The following is a 17,035-nucleotide window of genomic DNA, read 5'->3' as shown; positions in this document are numbered from 1 at the left end:
AGCAACCCACAGCTAAAACCGATAAACACAACTTGCTAAGCACCGTTCTTCACCCACCAAATTTCAGTTCAGTGTTATTAGTGGCTTCGGTTGGCCATGGATAATTGTATATCCATGTTTGAAAAACATTCCATTGCCTGGGAACTTGGCTGCTCTATAAAATGGAAAACTGGTTTCCAAAATATTTAATAAAAAATATCTAGTGGGGGTGTGGCAAACTGGTTGCAGTAAAACTCTAGTTTGGGTTCTGGGCGATCAAACAAAATTCTGTTCTGTAAAAAAAATCTTTTGGCACCAGTATTTTATATGTTTATCTGGGACCTATTTTGTATGCGCATCATTATTTTACCCACCCCTGGGTCCACAGACAGATAATAGCCTGTATATCAATGTACTATACAGGATTATTTTTTTGCTATCGTTGGTGATTTTAGGTCTTTAACCTCAGTCTGTCAGATCATGTGGGCAACTGAGCGTTTGTCACTGTCCTTGTAATCTGCATCTCCCACACACCAACCACTGGCAGCCAGGGTCTGTGAACAGTCAGGCACAGTCTGTTTCTAAGGTTTTAACTGCCGCCATCGCACAGCCATCTGTATGCACTTCTGCTTCCGTGTAATACCGTGGTCCCAGGGCCTGAGTGACGCATACCCTGGCTTTACTTTCCAGTCAAGATTATGTTAATCTTGCAAAATCTCCTCAACAGGTGCCCACCAGGCAGAGTGGGATGCATGGTGCAAGTTGTATATCCCTTCTAGAGATGCATTTTTTGGGGAGAAAACATGGAAGCGTGGAGAATATGTTGGATGCTGATAGTCTGCTCCATGAGCTCTGGTTTACAGCTGGTTTGTCTGCTTTAAAAAAAAACTAAACAAAGAAAACAAGGTAGCCACTCCATGAGCCAAGCCTTGAAGCCTTGAAGAAGATAAGAGCATACTTGAAGTGTTGAATTGTGTAACAACTGTCACAGAGAAACCAGCTTTATATTGGGTAGGAAATTCCTCAGGCTTTTTAGTCCTTATTTTTCAAAATCAGAAAAAAACATTTCAATCTCCCACTGCTGGAGAATTATAGACAGTGGAGAAAATCTAAATAAAGAACAAAGCAATTGTGATTATAAACGGCTCTCTCAAACTGTACAATGACAAAGGTTAAAATGGTGGACTGAGCTCCAGTTTTAATGTACTGTAGCAAAGACTGAAACAGAATCCACTTGAAAATGGAAATTACTTGCTAAACCTGCCTTGTGATCCTGCTGGGAAAAAGAAAATCACTCATTGGGTTGTACAAATATCTGCAAGGTGACATGGCTGTTAAGGGATTATCGCATTATTCCCTTCCCTGAGTGAGGCATTGTATCACAAGGTTATTGACTTGACCTGAAGTCCGGCTTTAATGAAGTATCCAGACATAGCCGGATGGCGTATCAATGCAATGAATTAGTCAGCCCAAAGGGAACAATGACAAGGAAATGGTACACTTCAAAAACACAGTATGTGCATGTGCACACACAATTGCTGAAAGGAGTCAACAGAAGATTCATATTTTAATTAATCCATAAGTTTAATTTTCACATTAGAGAGCATACACAAAAAAAAAAAAAAAAAAAAAAAAAAAAAAAAAAAAAAAAAAACTCATACAGTAGTATGGTCATACAGTGAAAGAATTGAGAAATGGAGAAGACCAAACACAGCTTTGATTTGGGGAAATGTAAATGTAAACACTGTTCAAGTGGAAGATATAGGCCTAGCAGTCACACACCGAGACTGCCAATACTCTCATTTCATTAAGCATCTTTTACATCTGTCCTCTTCTGAAAGCAATCAATCATTAATGACTTAAATGATTTAAATTCAAATCACAATTAAAATTAAATTGGTATGTTTGGACAAATTATGTAAAAGAATATCATTACTTGGATGGGAAAAACATTGGAATATGTCTCTCTAACCTCTTAATAGACTCTTGGATTGAAAATAAAAATAAAAATAAAGATATTGCTATTTACAGACTACAGAGCCTGATATAGATCCAATGTAATACAGGGTACACAGTGACTGTGGCAATACATCTCTTAACATTGCTTTGTCTTCAATAGGAACATTTACACTTCACACAGTCGAGCAGGATGGGGCTTATCCATCCAATCAATGGAAATAAGATGGTTATTAATACAACATAGTCATAATAATAATAATAATAATGAAGTGCTAAATTTCACAGACAGTTGCTGGTGAAAATGCAAAACACAAAACCCCACAGAAATATGCATCGTGCCTTTGCCTGTGAAGTGCAAGATGAACAGGGCGCAATCAATTGTCTTAGTATGCTGACAATTGAAGACATTGTCCAGATCAACCTGCTATCACTTGTCAAATTGAAACAAAGAAATAAAATGCATCAACAGCCAAGGTTAAAGACCATGGCTTTCAAAGGCACAAAGTGAAACGGCTGGAAATTTTGCTGGAGATAAATCCAACAGCGTTTTGATAAATATAAAATGGAAGACATACAATTCACTGGAAGTACTAAATCTTTCTGCTGATGATATACGTAGCGCAGTGATACTTTGTAAATCAGTGTTTCAGTTCTAAGGTCAATGCTTTGCAATATTTGAGGGTGTAGTGCGACAGATAATATCAGTATTCAGTTATTTTTTTAAGCTTGTAGACATTAGGTTGTACAAAGAAATCCAGCATCAGGTTTGTCCAGGTCATCCAAATTTACTCGGACTGATGTGGAAGCAGGCCTTATTAAACAGGAAGTGAGACTTCCATTCAACAAAAATAAAATGAAGCATGGGTGAAAAAAAAAAAAAAAAAAAAAAAAAAAAAAAGACTAATTCTGCATTTTAATGCACAGCATACACAGCAAGAGGTAGAAAGGAGTATAGAATTCTACCGAGGTCATCGTTAGCTGCAGCTCACGTTTATTTAATGACTTGGAGGTTGTACCGGGACATTTCTCACCTCTCCATTCCGGCAATTCAGAATGCGAGGAACCTTTGTTGCATGTACGCTTTGATCGATTTTGCACCAGTGGCCATTGAGCAATAACACTTTCCTCACCACAACTCATCCATAGAAACAGCCTCTAGCGATAATAAAAATAAAATAAAATAAAATACTAATTTACTAATGCAAGTGCTGCAAGCGTTCAATCATCAAAATACATGTAGACCATTTTATGTTTTCAGTACACATTAGGCCAATTCTTTGGTTAGCATACCACACGTTCTCCACCGTACTGATGTAGGGGATCAGTTTTCACTCGGTTCAACTCTTGACAGAGACACCTTGTACCCAACCGTGCCCTCGACATGCCCTTCATAGGCAGCCATGCAGCTGAGAAGGCAGCTGATGAACAAGAGTGCATAGAGTTCCCGCTGAGATTAGATTCAAACGGCTATAGAGGAAGACACAAGCCTAGGAGCACCATGTATTGTAAAAGGTGCGCAGCGAGGATCACATTCGTAGTAGCTTCTTTTGGAGTTTGCCCAAATGGCAAATCCATAAAGACAAGTACCAGAAGAAGCAGCAGAAGCCACCTTTGCAATAAAAGGAATAGTGATTATGGGCACAAGCCTTCCATGGGATACCAGCAACTTACCTACTTAAAATTTCCTGGGCTGAGCCTTTCCAAAAAAACTAGAGATGGGAAAGCTGCATAGCAGAGTAAAGGGGAGCACACTTGACTTGGAAGACACGTGTGATCACATGCTTATTTACCCTGTATTTCCAGTTTCAACATGAAGAGAATGTTTCCAGCATTTATCTTTTTCACATTTTCAAATTCCATTTCTGGGTGATGGCCCTGGTATTAAATATTAATGTCAAATTATATTGTTGCCGATTGAGGTCATCCACTGTAGTGACCTTGAAAACACAATATAGGACAGAAATCAACTATCACCAAACTTAATTTGCAAACAGCTACCATAAAATGGTGCAAGTGCATTGGCCAAGAAGGTCCATTTCCTGTGAATTCAGGGTTATTGTCACTGTAAACATGAGTGAAGTAAAAACAAAGAAAATAAAAATGTAAAACTGAGTCAACCAGCATTATACTATTAAAATGTCCAATATCCTCTATGTCCAAAAGAAGCTCATTTTTGTGTATTATAGAATAAATATGAACTTTTATTCATATCTTTATATAGAAAAATTACTGGGAATATTGACTAAAAGCCAGCAAAACTGAATGCCTGACACGACTCTGTATAAAAGCGAATTGACTCGAGTAACAAGGTTGAGTCTAGCGTTGGCGCAAAATACCATAGCCTATTATTATGGAGCAGCCTACTTCAAATAGTGATGTGGAATGAGTCGTGGAGCCATTTGTCCTTGGTGTTCCCATTTTTCAGAGATTCGCTTGCATCTGGTTGCTCGGTAGGGCTCAAGCTGCCATCCTGATAGTATTCCTCATCTTCGTCGAAGTAGCCATTCTCCATCCCATAAGGTCCGTCTGCACTGGACGCCGCACTCAGGTCCTGGCAGCTACCTTTATACTCCTGTATTGACTCATGAAGTGACCAAAGCTGACACAGCAACGACATATCCTGCTGACGCAACCCCACCTAGGAAAAGAGAATGACTTCAGCGGAAAACAAATAGGAATTCTTCACTGAACTGTGGAATTCTTCAATTCTGACGGAACATGCGCTTCGAAGCAAGAACTGGCTACTTACTGGTGGCCAAACAACGCCAAAGACACATAATATAACGAGTCTGCATGCATTTAATACATTATACCCTTTTCCACAACTAATAAATTAAATTAAATTGACTAAAACCACCTCAACTAGTAGGCCTAGTTTGACATCTGTCAGAGAAGGTACAAAGAGAATATTCAGCCAACATAAAGATTGATATGCAGTCCAACAGTGGCTACAACTACAGTTTAGTAGGCTACTTCGAAGACATGTTTTTGGTAACGTTGATTTTTAAATAAATTGGGCTTTACAGAAATTTAGAGCGTTACTCTAACCCTCCTTCTGGACAGTACAAATAATTATAAAATTGTATGTTACAGCTACAGTATACAGGATGAAGATGAACGAACATTTAAAAAAAAAAACCTAGCTAGCCTATCTTGGTCGTCCGTTAGTTAGTTCCATTGTTTCAAGTTATAAACTCTGTAGCCATAGGCTTTAGGGGTTTACGTTGTCATACTAGCCATCTATTTTCTATCTATGTTTGTTATGGGATTTAAAGGCCTATAGCTAGAAGGATAGGTAGGCTAGCTACAATAACAGAGGTTTCGCCGAATCCGGATTAAGGAACGTCTACCTAATTGAATAGCACGAAGTGATTACCAAGTAATCGCGTGATCCCGTTTGAACAGCTGTTGCTCGCTATTGAATGTTTGCACTGCACCAAAACAATATCAAATGCAGGTTCATTGGATTTCTGCATAGCGTTACGATATGCCATCCCCAGACGGATTATAAGAAAATAATTTCTTACCATCTCTTTTCTAAGAAGCGCCAGAGCTGCATCCAGGTTAGCTGGTTTATTCGCCAACATATTGTCAGCATTGCTTCGGCCACGGCTTAGATCGTCTTGGATCATGGTCTTTTTGGCGTACATCCTCTCCATCTCTCTCCAGGACCCGCCGCTCGAATTCAGCAATCCGCTTAGACTCTTCGGCAACGGGGGTAGCCCTTCGATGCAGGCCAGTGTACTGCCTGCTGTACCGTTCGTAGATTTACCATTCATTATATTAACCTACGTAACAATAAAACGTTACAATAAAATGTATTTAACGACACGAGGGTGGAAAACGTAACGTCTGTTTTTCAAAAATCACTGCATTTGTCAAAGAAGCACGGTGCGCTGTTCTACACCATGCACCATTACACTCCTTCTCTAAAGATTGCTCAACAACTAATCTCCTCTGGAACTCTGACACGCTCCCACTTCCTGTCCCTTTAAATCTCCCCCAGACTGATTGGGCGTCACCCTAAATGACAGACAGGAAAACGCTGGTTGAATATTCAAAACATCCTCCCTTTCAGTGCCTGCCTCAACAATGACCCACCTATGGTTATTGCGATTGTGACTTGAATGCACGATAGTGTAGTTTAGCAATGTAATATAATACCACCATTTCTTTATGCTTAAGACAAATATATATATATATTTTTTTGCCTCAGTTCAAGAAGGCACTTAGGACGTATGAATGCAATTTCTTTGCAACAGCCTACTAAACTCGGTTAATAATAAAATAAAATAAAAAAAAATAAAAACAAGGGTTCTCATTTCAATATTATTTGAAATAGAACATATTATATGTGTATGTATGGATGTGTTTGTATAGTGACCTGATGAAAATGGTTATCATGCTGTAAATAAACCTGGCAATGACATCCAAAATAATAATGATCAGCAATGTTGAGGTCATTTGAAGAATGCAGCCGCAGAACAATGGTGTCAGTTTGAAGGACAGATGGTGAGCTTTTGCCTCCTGGTCTGCCTTTAGAATGAACAACCCCCTCAACAAAGAGACAAAAGCATTCTCTGCAGAGTCACATGTGTGCCTTTCAGCTGGACCTGTCCACAAAGAAACCAATTAAAAAAAGAGAGACAGTGGTAAATCCTATAGAACACGTTTTTCCTTATTCAGAATCTGAATGGCTCTCATCAAAATATAGAAAGCTGCATCTCATGAGCGTTCAATGTGACCGGCTCCAGAACATTCAAACATTCAGACACATATTATGTATATTTGTTGTAACTATAGCCTTCCACTCCTGCTCTGGAGGGTGAACTACCCCATATGGCAATAAGCAAATATCATTCTCTTGATCAGTGTGCTTGGTGATCATTAGACCAAGCATCTGAAGGCACCCTGCTCGTGTTATTCATGACCAAACTGTTTGGCAGAAGAACAGCGCATTCTTTCATTCTCGATAATCTGGGGCTTTTAGATATGCATACTGTTTAATCCATCTCTTTGTTCAAGCGATTCGTCTTCAAATTAGCTTGGCTTGTTTTTTTTTTTTAATCAGACGGCTACTTTTTTATTTAGTTAATCTCCCTGTGACAATAACATTCTGTTCTGGCCTCCCGATGGTGGAACCGACTTCCCAGGGAGGCCAGGACAGAACGGTTGCCCATCTTCTGACGCAGACCAACGACCCACATATTTGTTCCTCTCCCATCTCACCCCCTTGTACTCACACTTTTGGTACTAATTCAGATTATGATATTTTTGTGTTTTTCTTGTAGTGGCTCACTGTTAATTAGCATTAATGCTTTTGTTATGTTTCATCTGTGCTGGCTGGTCTGTCAACGGCATTACCCAGGTGAAGGCTGTTGCCCATATCAGCATGTCCAGATTTTGCCAAATGAGACCCATCCCTGGGTCAACAAGGGAGGCGCTTGCTTTGAATCAGGCTTTGTTTGGGTAATGCTCAATGGATGCAATACTATTGAGCTGTCATAATGTTCCACTTCCATCTATATATACATATACATAAATTAAGTTTGTAAATTCTTGACCAATCTATTGATAGTTGATCATAGAAATGACTGTCCTTGACTGTTGGCCTGGAAAGCACAGCTCAGCATTTTGTAAGCATGTCGGTAGACATCAGTATTTGCCCAGGGATAGTTAACCATGCTGGAATGTTCCAGTAGAGGCAATGATCTTGGTCTATTCTATAGATACAATACAGCCGAGGTGCAGCTGGACATGGGTACAGGGAAAAGGGCATTAAGCAGTACACACCCACATAAGGACTAACCGTTTGCCTCTGAGGACACTACCCTGTGAACACAGTGATGACTACTAACCTTGCAATGGTTTCTGCCAAACCCCCAAATCCAAAACGATATAGCAAAAAAATAAAATAATAATTTGTTGTAAAAAATAAATAAATAAATAAATAAAGCTAAGAACAAAAAACATCTAACTTCGAACATAGAGTGAGATGGAGATGCATTGTGTACATATTACCTTCCAAAACAATTTCAGGGCTGTTGTCCTTGTCTGATTTTATGCCCATTAAGCCCTTTCTGTTCTCTCAAAGAGCACAAAACAGTGTGGTGTTATCAGTACTTTGCACCTAGAGGGCATATAAGAATCAATTCAAAAGCATGTGAGCATAAAGTGAGTCTGCTGAAGACCATTGTTTTGAGATGATCGAGATTTGAAATAAGTTGAATAGGCAGTCTTTCATTGAAACAACAGTAACAAATGTTAAGCAAAAAAGGATGATGAAACCCTCAATTAAAATCAACAGAGAAAATGTGCATATTTATTATATCATTTGAACAAACATGAAAAGCAAGTGAAATTTTATTTTATATATCAACATTAAAAGGAACAAACTGGTAAAATGTAAAAGACATCAAAAACACAAAATGTTGCAAAATTCGCAACAATAGTGTTGTAAAATATTGTTGAGAAATACCAGTGGTAAAATGCCTGATAAAATGTATTAATTGCGGAAACAAACCTTAGGAAGCAATTTAAACGATTTAAGAAGCAACCTTTAATCTTTGATTAAATCCAGAATGAATTTCCCATCTTTCAGAAAACACAGGTTTGTATGCTTGATTGCGAAGAAATGATTCTTCCAAATAGTAAGCAGCAATACTCAGTCCAGCTATTCAAGTGATCATTTATGCGAAGCATAAAATGCCCTTGTAAACCTGCACATGAGCGCATCTGAGGCCACAATGGCCAACAGGAAGCACATGCGAAATAGAATACCGTCTGCTCAGTATGAAGACATTTCCCCAAGCCAGAAAAGCACAAAGACAGATTCTACAAACCGCCTGCTGTGCATAATGACAACAAGGTCGTCTCATAGCCCAAAGTCACGGTCACATCAAGTGGCATCGAGAAATGCGCCAGGCTTACTGATTATGAGGTATCCATTTCTGTCCTGAGTGAAGATTTAACGCCTCCATTACTTTATGCCCTTGAACAATCTGAAGTAATAGTTATGCTTGCATATCATTATGTACAAGAAGGCACAAGTCTTTCATTAGTGCAGATAATGAAAGAGTGTGATATCAGCATACATTAGACCTTAGTAAATCAACTACTTTACATAGTTTACATATAAGCAGCACTTCTTAGGTATCTTGGCCATTTTTATATAAAAATAAAAAAGACCCCAGTAACTTATTGCTTAGAATTTAAAGTAAATCTGGCATATATTTAGATCCCACATTTTGTGAGGTATATCTAATGTCAACAGGACCCACATCTGGAAAAATCATTTTGGATACATCTGTAAGACCAAATAGCAAACTATATTTCCAAATAGCAACTACATAAGTGCTGAAATGCTTAAAATGACCCTATACTGAAAAGCACCTTACCCAAATGCTTCAAATAACCTTAAGAACTACACTACCAAAAAACCTCTAAGAATCCTTTATTTGTCACATCTAAAATCAATATGTTTAATAGCTGACAGCTACATAATAGCAATTAAAACATTCTAACCAGAGATACTGTGCAAATGCCACAGATCGAACGCTCCTCATCTCAGCCTTCATCATGCGAGGCAGGAGTCTAAATGCTCATTGATTTTAGACTCAGGCAGAGAGACCTGGCAGACAGGGCAGCTCACAGTGAGGCTTGTGCTTTGGACAGGGGCGGGGGGGTGAACAGGGGGGGCGGGGGGTGTCTGAGAGACGCCCTCCCTCATGCCCTTCGGAGGTGATGACTCACTTATTGTCCGCCGGAAGAAGTCGAAGATGTGGGCCGTGCTCCGGCCGTCCCATGACCTCTTCCTGGAAACCGGAAGGGCAGCGCCTGCTTTCACGGCGGGTTTGGGCTGATGAGAGTTACGTGGGTTTAACTGCCCAGGCTTTGAGTCTCCAGAGCTTCCTGACTGACCGTGGCCCTGAGTATTCCCACTCTTCCCTGGTTGTCCAGTGGCCTGCCAGTTCCAGCCATTCTCCAGGGCTCTTTCCCTACTGACATCATAGGATGGCCCTTTGATCCCTGTCGCTGGTTTGGAGGCACTTGACGTGCTAGCACTCATTCCTGCCCCATTAGGAGAAGTGAGTACTTTGGCGTGGAAGAGGTCGCGTACAGACCGCTGGGTTGCGTTCGTAGAATCTGGAGAATTACCTAATGGCTTTGACAAAGGACCCGTAGTCTTTGAAATCCTCACCGGAGACCCGTTGATGTTGACGAAAGCCCTAATGTTAGCAACTGACTTTTTACTTGGAGGACGCGTGCCTGGGAAGCCACTCTGGGGTCCCCTTGAGGTGGAAGTCATAGTGCCTGGGAGAGCAGTCCTGTGAGGGCTGCCATGTCCGGGTTTTCCTGGGGAGTTGATGGCTTTGGCTGAAACTTGCCCTGACGGGGGCCCTAGTGGCTCAGGGGAGCCTGAGAAATTGAGTTTTTTCTGACTATTGTCAGGTGGTTTTTGAGAGGAGGAGGCCTGAGAGCTCCCTCCAAGGAGGAAGCCTTTGCCACTGAATGGGATGATATTCCTAATGTCCTGTGAAACAGATTTATCTGTGGAAAAAAAAACAAGAAAAACATCCTTTTTACTGCCACAGTAGAACAGCCAGGTCAAAACTAATTCTAACTTCTTTTAGTGTTGATTAGGGAATATTTCTTAGCACAGGAAACAAACCCTGTAATTACACAAGCAAACATATTTCGGTAATAAATGACGATGAGTTAATTAGGAGATTTTTCAAAGATTGTTTCATCTTACACTTGTTTTAATTTAAAATTGTAGTTGAAAACTATGAAGTAACAAGTAAACAGTGTGTTATTATAAGTGAAAGGCCAAAAGAATCTTTCAATTAAATTAATTTAACACTGTACTTTCACTGTGTTAAATGTACAGCCAAGAGATTTGACCTGTGGTGGCAGAGGGCTTGCTCTTCTCCTGGGGTTTGCTCAGGGTCTTTGTGTCCGTGTCCTTAGCACCTTTCTTGCCTTTCTTCCCATAATCCTCTGGCTCTTTGATCTTGACGTACGTCCCCCCACAGCTGCGCTGGTGTTCCGCCCACCAGGGGTCCCGGGCAGAGGGAGCCCGGTTCATAGCACGCTTCACATAGCCGAAGAAGGGCTTCCGAGTCTGACATGGCCCGCTACACCGCCACCAGTGCTGACGGTACAGGTCCACCTCGTCGTGAAAAGTGTGGTAGACCTGGAGAGAGAGAGAACAAGGCTACAGTGCTGTCCAATATCACACGTGTGAGTAAATAAATACAAGGTTGTAATAAAGAACAGGGGAAGAACCTTAACCTTAGGGCGTACCGTAATTTTTGTCCCTGTGGAGTTGTTAATTCTGTCCATGTGCTTACAGAACTCTGGCCCGTGTCCATCCCGATCCCGGTTGTTTTGAGTCACAAACAGCAACGCGTGTATCATTTCATGTAGAAGTGTCTGTCAGAAATGCATTTTGCCTCAGGATGGTTATGGTTGTTATCTTTGTTAACGTTGTCTCTAATGTTTTATCTATTTCCCCAAATGATGATACAATGAAGAAACACAAAAGTGCACAGACATTGCTTTCTGTTACCCTGTAAGTCAAATTCAAAGTCAATGGGTTTGAAAATCAGTTGTAATATTCAGTTTAGAAACAGAACATTCACCTGCACCAGATCCCGTCGTGGTCGGAGTTTCAACAGAGGTTCACTGAGACGAATTGAGCACAGTCCGCCACGTCCTTCATAAGAACACACTCCAGCACATCTGAAGTAAGGAATAATGAACAGCTCAACGAAATATCAAATAGAACTAACATCTTAGATTTAGGTTACACACATTATATAACTTCTTAATATCATTGCTGTAAAATACAGCTATGAACATCTTGAAATGACCAGCTACAAGCAGTTTAAAAACATAGCTTGAGCTGGTCAAACCGTGTTGAGCATGGAGTTGGTGTGAACTAGACTACCATCTACCAGTTGTTTCAAAAACCTAACTTGAGCTGTTTTTTCAGCAGGGGTGCGTACCTTTAGACGATATTCTGCTTCCCTAACTAATAAGGTATGCAACAGTATAAACAGATATAATAAATAAATAACATCCAGGCCAGTGGAAACGGCTTCTTTACCATAGCTTAACATTATATAAGGTCCAATCATGATATTGCTCATTTATTTGTAAATAAAGCGAAGCAGAGATCTTTCTTGAATTCTAACTTACAGTGTCATTCGAGGGCTCCACTTCACTTCCACACCACATAATTTCCCCCAAAATAACATATCGTTAAATTGCAGGAACATAGCTCGAACATCAGGACTGGGGTCAAGCATCTCCCATGAGTCGTCAACGATTGACATGGGCCTTTCAGGCTCGAAAGAAGAATAGTATGAAGCAACTAACTTTACGTCGCCACTGGAATCGACTTTCCTTTTCTTACTAACTGGATCAACATTGTAATCGACGACATCCGATGAGGACGTGGAAGCCTCACAGTCGAATTGCTCCTGTAGCTGAACAGCTAGTAAGAAATCTTCATCCATCACCAAAGCCTTAACGTTACCGATTAGCTATAAACTAACGTCAACAAACGAGGACGTGTACTGTGACTGGTTGCGGCTAGAGCTGCCTGTCTACCGACTTGATGCAATATGCTAGCCTGCAGCTTCCATTCACGATATAACGCTTAGCTTGCTACTAAGCTAAATAAGAAATCAACGTTATGTGTCTACGCAAAACTGTCATTATCAATGGTTAAGGAGGATCTCTCAATATGCAAACTATGCTTTCTTACAACATCCATTACCTCTTAAAAAATTTTAAAAACAGTTATTCAACACCCTCAATGAATAAGTCAGCCAGTTATCTAACGAACTTATTTCCTGTTTACATCTGGTGGAGTTTCATTTCTGTGGTGTCGATAAGCATTATGGGATCGGTACTGGTGTTTGGGGGTGTCCGACTGCGGTTCAGAATCACTGATCATGACTATATAAGGATTGGATATTGGAATGGACACTTACTTGAATGGGCATCCATGTGATATAAATATTACACACACGTAGATTTGTGCGCAGCATGACGCCTTCAAATGGAACATTTTATTTTGTTGTCCAGTTATTGCATTACTCGGGATTGATCACTTGGACACAAAATTCGATTGTTTAGGAGATGGTATGTAAGTAAATACTATTGAAAACATAGTTTTTTAAATGAAGAGAACCACGTAGCTACAAGTAAGTTATCCGGAATTGAGTTTTCTTTATCCTAAAGGTTAGCAACTTCCTTCACATTTTAGTAGCTAGGAAGGTTATTGTTTGGCCATCCATTTTCAAGTCCCGTGATGTCAAAGGGAGTTGGCTTTCCGGTTGGCAAAATAGCTATTTAGTTAGCTAGAAAACACTAGCTGGTTTTCTAGCTACTTATTTCATATTTAATTCGACGTACAGAACATTATATAAAGCAAGCAAGAGCACCGAAGTCGGAAGATGGCAGACACCGCAAACAGGCTGCGTAAGCAGCTAGAATCGGCGAATTTCGACCCACAGTATTATGTCAAACAGCTTTCACAACAATCTGATGGCGACAGAGATTTGCAGGAGCACCGTCAAAAAATTCAGACACTGGCCGATGAGACTGCGCAAAACTTGAAGAAAAATGTGTATAAGAATTACAGGCAGTTCATCGAAACTGCAAAAGAAATCTCATATTTGGAGAGCGAAATGTATCAGCTGAGCCATATCCTAACGGAGCAGAAAAGTATTATGGAGAGCATAACCCAGTCCCTTCTCTCAACTGATAAGGATGAAACTGCAAAGGAAATGCTTGCTGCATTCCCAAAAGAAACCGAAGAAGTGAAGCAGAGAACACTTACAACTCTGCTGGAAAAAGTAGAGGGGTGTAAAAACATTATGGACACCCCTGGCAGGTATTTGGTGTACAATGGCGACCTGCTGGAGTATGATGTTGATAATATGTCGCAGATCCAAAAGGTGCACGCTTTCCTGATGAATGACTGTCTCCTTATTGCCACCTGGCTGCCAAACCGCCGTGGTGCTGTGAAGTACAAGTACAATGCCCTGTATGACCTGGAGAGCTTTGCTATTGTCAACGTAAAGGACAACCCTCCAATGAAAGACATGTTTAAAATCCTTATGTTTCCAGATAGTCGCATTTTCCAGGCCGAGAACAGCAAGATCAAGAAGGAGTGGCTGGAGATCCTTGATGAAACCAAGAAAAACAAAGCGGTGAAGGAAAGACACAAGAAAGAGGAAGAGGTGCCAAACTCACCGGTGCGGCCGGAGGTCTCCAACAACCCCTTTGACGTGGAGGACGAGCCCCTGAGCTCAGAGGAAGTTGTGGACCTGAGTTTGGAGTGGATACAGGAGCTCCCGGAAGATCTGGACGTGTGCATAGCTCAGCGGGACTTTGAAGGCGCCGTAGACCTCTTGGACAAGCTCAACGACTACCTGAAGGACCAGCCTGTGAGCCCGCGCGTGAAGGAGCTGCGCGGAAAAGTGGACGAGCGCGTGAGACAGCTGACGGAGGTGCTAGTGTTCGAGCTCTCCCCAGACCGCTCACTCCGCGGGGGGCCCAAAGCTACCCGAAGGGCAGTGTCGCAGCTCATCCGTCTGGGCCAGTCCACCAAGGCCTGCGAGCTCTTCCTGAAGAACCGGGCCGCCGCTGTGCAGACGGCCATCCGGCAGCTACGCATCGAGGGGGCCACCCTGCTCTACATCCACAAGCTCTGCAACATCTTCTTCACCAGCCTGCTGGAAACCGCCAAGGAGTTTGAGATGGACTTCGCCGGCAACACCGGCTGCTACTCGGCGTTCGTGGTCTGGTCGCGTGCGGCCATGAAGATGTTCGTCGACGCCTTCAGCACGCAGGTGTTCGACAGCAAGGAGAGCCTCTCCACGGCCGCCGAGTGCGTCAAGGTGGCGAAGGAGCACTGCAAGCAGCTGAGCGAGATCGGGCTGGACCTCACCTTCACTCTGCAGTCCCTGCTGGTCAAGGACATCAAGGCGGCCCTTCAGAGCTACAAGGAGATCATAATCGAGGCCACTAAGCACCGCAACTCTGAGGAGATGTGGCGTAAGATGAACCTGATGACCCCCGAGGCGCTGGCCAAGCTGAAGGAGGAGATGCGGAGCTGCGGCATGGGCAGCTTTGAGCAGTACACGGGCGACGACTGCTGGGTCAACCTCAGCTACACCGTGGTGGCCTTCACCAAGCAGATGATGGTGTTCCTGGAGGAGGGCCTGAAGCTGTACTTTCCGGAGCTGCACATGGTGCTGCTGGAGAGCCTACGGGAGATCATCCTGGTGGCCGTGCAGCACGTCGACTACAGCCTGCGCTGCGAGCAGGAGGCTGAGAAGAAGGCCTTCATCCTCCAGAACGCCTCCTTCCTGCATGAGACCGTCCTCCCCGTGGTGGAGAAGAGGTTTGAAGAAGGGGTGGGGAAGCCCGCCAAGCAGCTGCAGGACCTGCGGAAGAGTTCCCGGCCCATGCGTGTCAACCCCGACAGCACCATGTCTGTGGTGTGAAAAGAAGTGCCGGCGAGCTGTGGGTGGAACATTTCAGGGAATTTCAACTTTTAAGTGTGCAGGAGAAACCATTTTGCTTGCAAATTTCCCATTTGTACAGGTTCCATAGTTTTTACTGTTCTCAGCTCTTTGTTGTTAAAATCAGCATTAAACAAATATGTGTCGCGTCAACGTGTTTCTGTTTTTCTTTGCCCTTCCTGGGGTTTTTGAAATGCAATTATCTAGAAAGCACAGAATGTAGGCTAACTTTTGAACTGTTGAAAGAACCAAGAGTGGAAGTGAACTAGTGTATGAAATACGTTCCAAAAGAATTGCACTGAATTTATGCCAAGGTCTCCTTCTCCCTTGGTATTTGCTCTTATGGGAGTAAGCTGTATTTTAATCATGTTAGTTGAATATTAGAGCATACTGTTACAGGAGACCCTTTTGGTAAGTTTGCCCTAAGTAAACTCTTCTGCATAATATTGAGAAAAAACACTAATGATGCTACCCTTTGATATTATAATACATAGTGCTTTCTGAATTTATAAAAGACTTGATGAGGGTGCAAACATGCGGCCCAAAATAGTAGAGACTCAATTGTGCCAAGTGTTTGATTGTGTACATACGTACATTTACAATGAAGCGTGATTACATATGCGTTGTATGTTGTACAAGCATAATTTGAAACATTATTTTTTGAATCAAGTTTAGACTTCACTCAACCAAATGTTCAAATTATCAAGGAGGATTTTAAGTGTAAATAAATAAATGAAATCATTTTCTGACTGGACCTTATTTTTGTTGTAAATGACTAATTGTTGAAACAAAGCATTGTGACCATGACTGAGTATTTTGTGCGTATGAAGAAATTAAAAACTGGTCTAATTTTCAAAGGATGTTTTTTTTTTTTTCTCATTTAATGCTGAACTGTTGAAACTGTTGCCAATTTGGCTTCTAATTTTATGAAAATTACTGCTTTTTTGCCTCTCACTGCTTTTTTGCAAGCCTGCTAGTGCAGGATGGTTTGTTTATTATGAGAACATTGTTGCCTTAAGGAAGTCCTCCTTTATACAAATTGTGAAACTACAATTTCAGGCCAAATACTATATTCAGTTTTGTGAATGGAGATTATTTTGTATGCTTTTCACTTTGTAATGATGATGTCATGCGGTTTGGTGGGGATTGGATAAACAGCTTTCATTTGACAAGGTAAACACAAGAACCAAGCTTAATTGTCAGTTACAGCCTGCAATGTTAATGCAAGAATATTATACAGGGGCTAATTCACACTGTATAGCTTCCATAATTGTGACATAGTATTTTTACATCATTATTTTCCTGTTATTTTATTTTAATTTGAACTAGGGCTGACGTCAGAGGTTGCTTTCTCGCAGTAAGGCCGACCAGCCACGCTCATTATGTGTAGATTTCCCTGATGCCCATGCAGTAGACTTCACGTGTCTCCATTTTGAGCTTGTGTTCATTCACAGAGCCCGGTCTTGAGAAAGCAAGAGATAAAAGCACATGGCTGCCAACAAGAAGCCCTCTGGGAAGAATGCATCTGAGTTATTTCAATTCATCATTCCTTT

At 41.5% G+C, this 17,035-nt stretch overlaps 3 protein-coding genes across 3 annotated transcripts; 1 reads left to right on the top strand and 2 right to left on the bottom strand.

Annotated features, from left to right (window-relative positions):
- Positions 1–1,608: 1,608 nt before the first annotated feature.
- Positions 1,609–5,890, bottom strand: fam89a (family with sequence similarity 89 member A). Its single transcript, XM_061242456.1, has 2 exons — positions 5,466–5,890; positions 1,609–4,576 (listed from the first exon to the last, which is right to left on the bottom strand). The coding sequence occupies exons 1-2, from the start codon at positions 5,715–5,717 to the stop codon at positions 4,304–4,306; spliced, it is 525 nt and encodes a 174-aa protein (XP_061098440.1). The 5' UTR covers positions 5,718–5,890; the 3' UTR covers positions 1,609–4,303.
- Positions 5,891–8,232: 2,342 nt separating this feature from the next.
- Positions 8,233–12,814, bottom strand: sprtn (SprT-like N-terminal domain). Its single transcript, XM_061243151.1, has 5 exons — positions 12,142–12,814; positions 11,583–11,682; positions 11,245–11,373; positions 10,843–11,134; positions 8,233–10,488 (listed from the first exon to the last, which is right to left on the bottom strand). The coding sequence occupies exons 1-5, from the start codon at positions 12,459–12,461 to the stop codon at positions 9,515–9,517; spliced, it is 1,815 nt and encodes a 604-aa protein (XP_061099135.1). The 5' UTR covers positions 12,462–12,814; the 3' UTR covers positions 8,233–9,514.
- Positions 12,815–13,112: 298 nt separating this feature from the next.
- exoc8 (exocyst complex component 8) lies at positions 13,113–16,223 on the top strand. The gene has a single exon (XM_061243551.1). It carries the CDS (start codon positions 13,407–13,409, stop codon positions 15,462–15,464), a length of 2,058 nt encoding a protein of 685 aa, XP_061099535.1. The 5' UTR covers positions 13,113–13,406; the 3' UTR covers positions 15,465–16,223.
- The last annotated feature ends 812 nt before the right edge of the window (positions 16,224–17,035 follow it).

This window comes from Conger conger, chromosome 5, assembly GCF_963514075.1.
Source record: "Conger conger chromosome 5, fConCon1.1, whole genome shotgun sequence".
In the NCBI taxonomy this organism is placed as follows: Eukaryota; Metazoa; Chordata; class Actinopteri; order Anguilliformes; family Congridae; genus Conger; species Conger conger.
This window is presented reverse-complemented; position numbering and strand designations above follow the sequence as displayed.

What these genes read in the sequence shown, in the direction of transcription:
- fam89a (XM_061242456.1), bottom strand. Translation starts at nt 5,717, where the DNA reads ATGAATGGTAAATCTACGAACGGTACAGCAGGCAGTACACTGGCCTGC. An exon ending in CGCTTCTTAGAAAAGAGATG is followed by an intron (nt 4,577 to 5,465) that starts GTAAGAAATTAT and finishes CTCTTTTCCTAG; the next exon opens with GTGGGGTTGCGTCAGCAGGA.
- sprtn (XM_061243151.1), bottom strand. Translation starts at nt 12,461, where the DNA reads ATGGATGAAGATTTCTTACTAGCTGTTCAGCTACAGGAGCAATTCGAC. An exon ending in CACGACGGGATCTGGTGCAG is followed by an intron (nt 11,374 to 11,582) that starts GTGAATGTTCTG and finishes CATTTCTGACAG; the next exon opens with ACACTTCTACATGAAATGAT. An exon ending in CCACAGGGACAAAAATTACG is followed by an intron (nt 11,135 to 11,244) that starts GTACGCCCTAAG and finishes CTCTCTCTCCAG; the next exon opens with GTCTACCACACTTTTCACGA.
- exoc8 (XM_061243551.1), top strand. Translation starts at nt 13,407, where the DNA reads ATGGCAGACACCGCAAACAGGCTGCGTAAGCAGCTAGAATCGGCGAAT.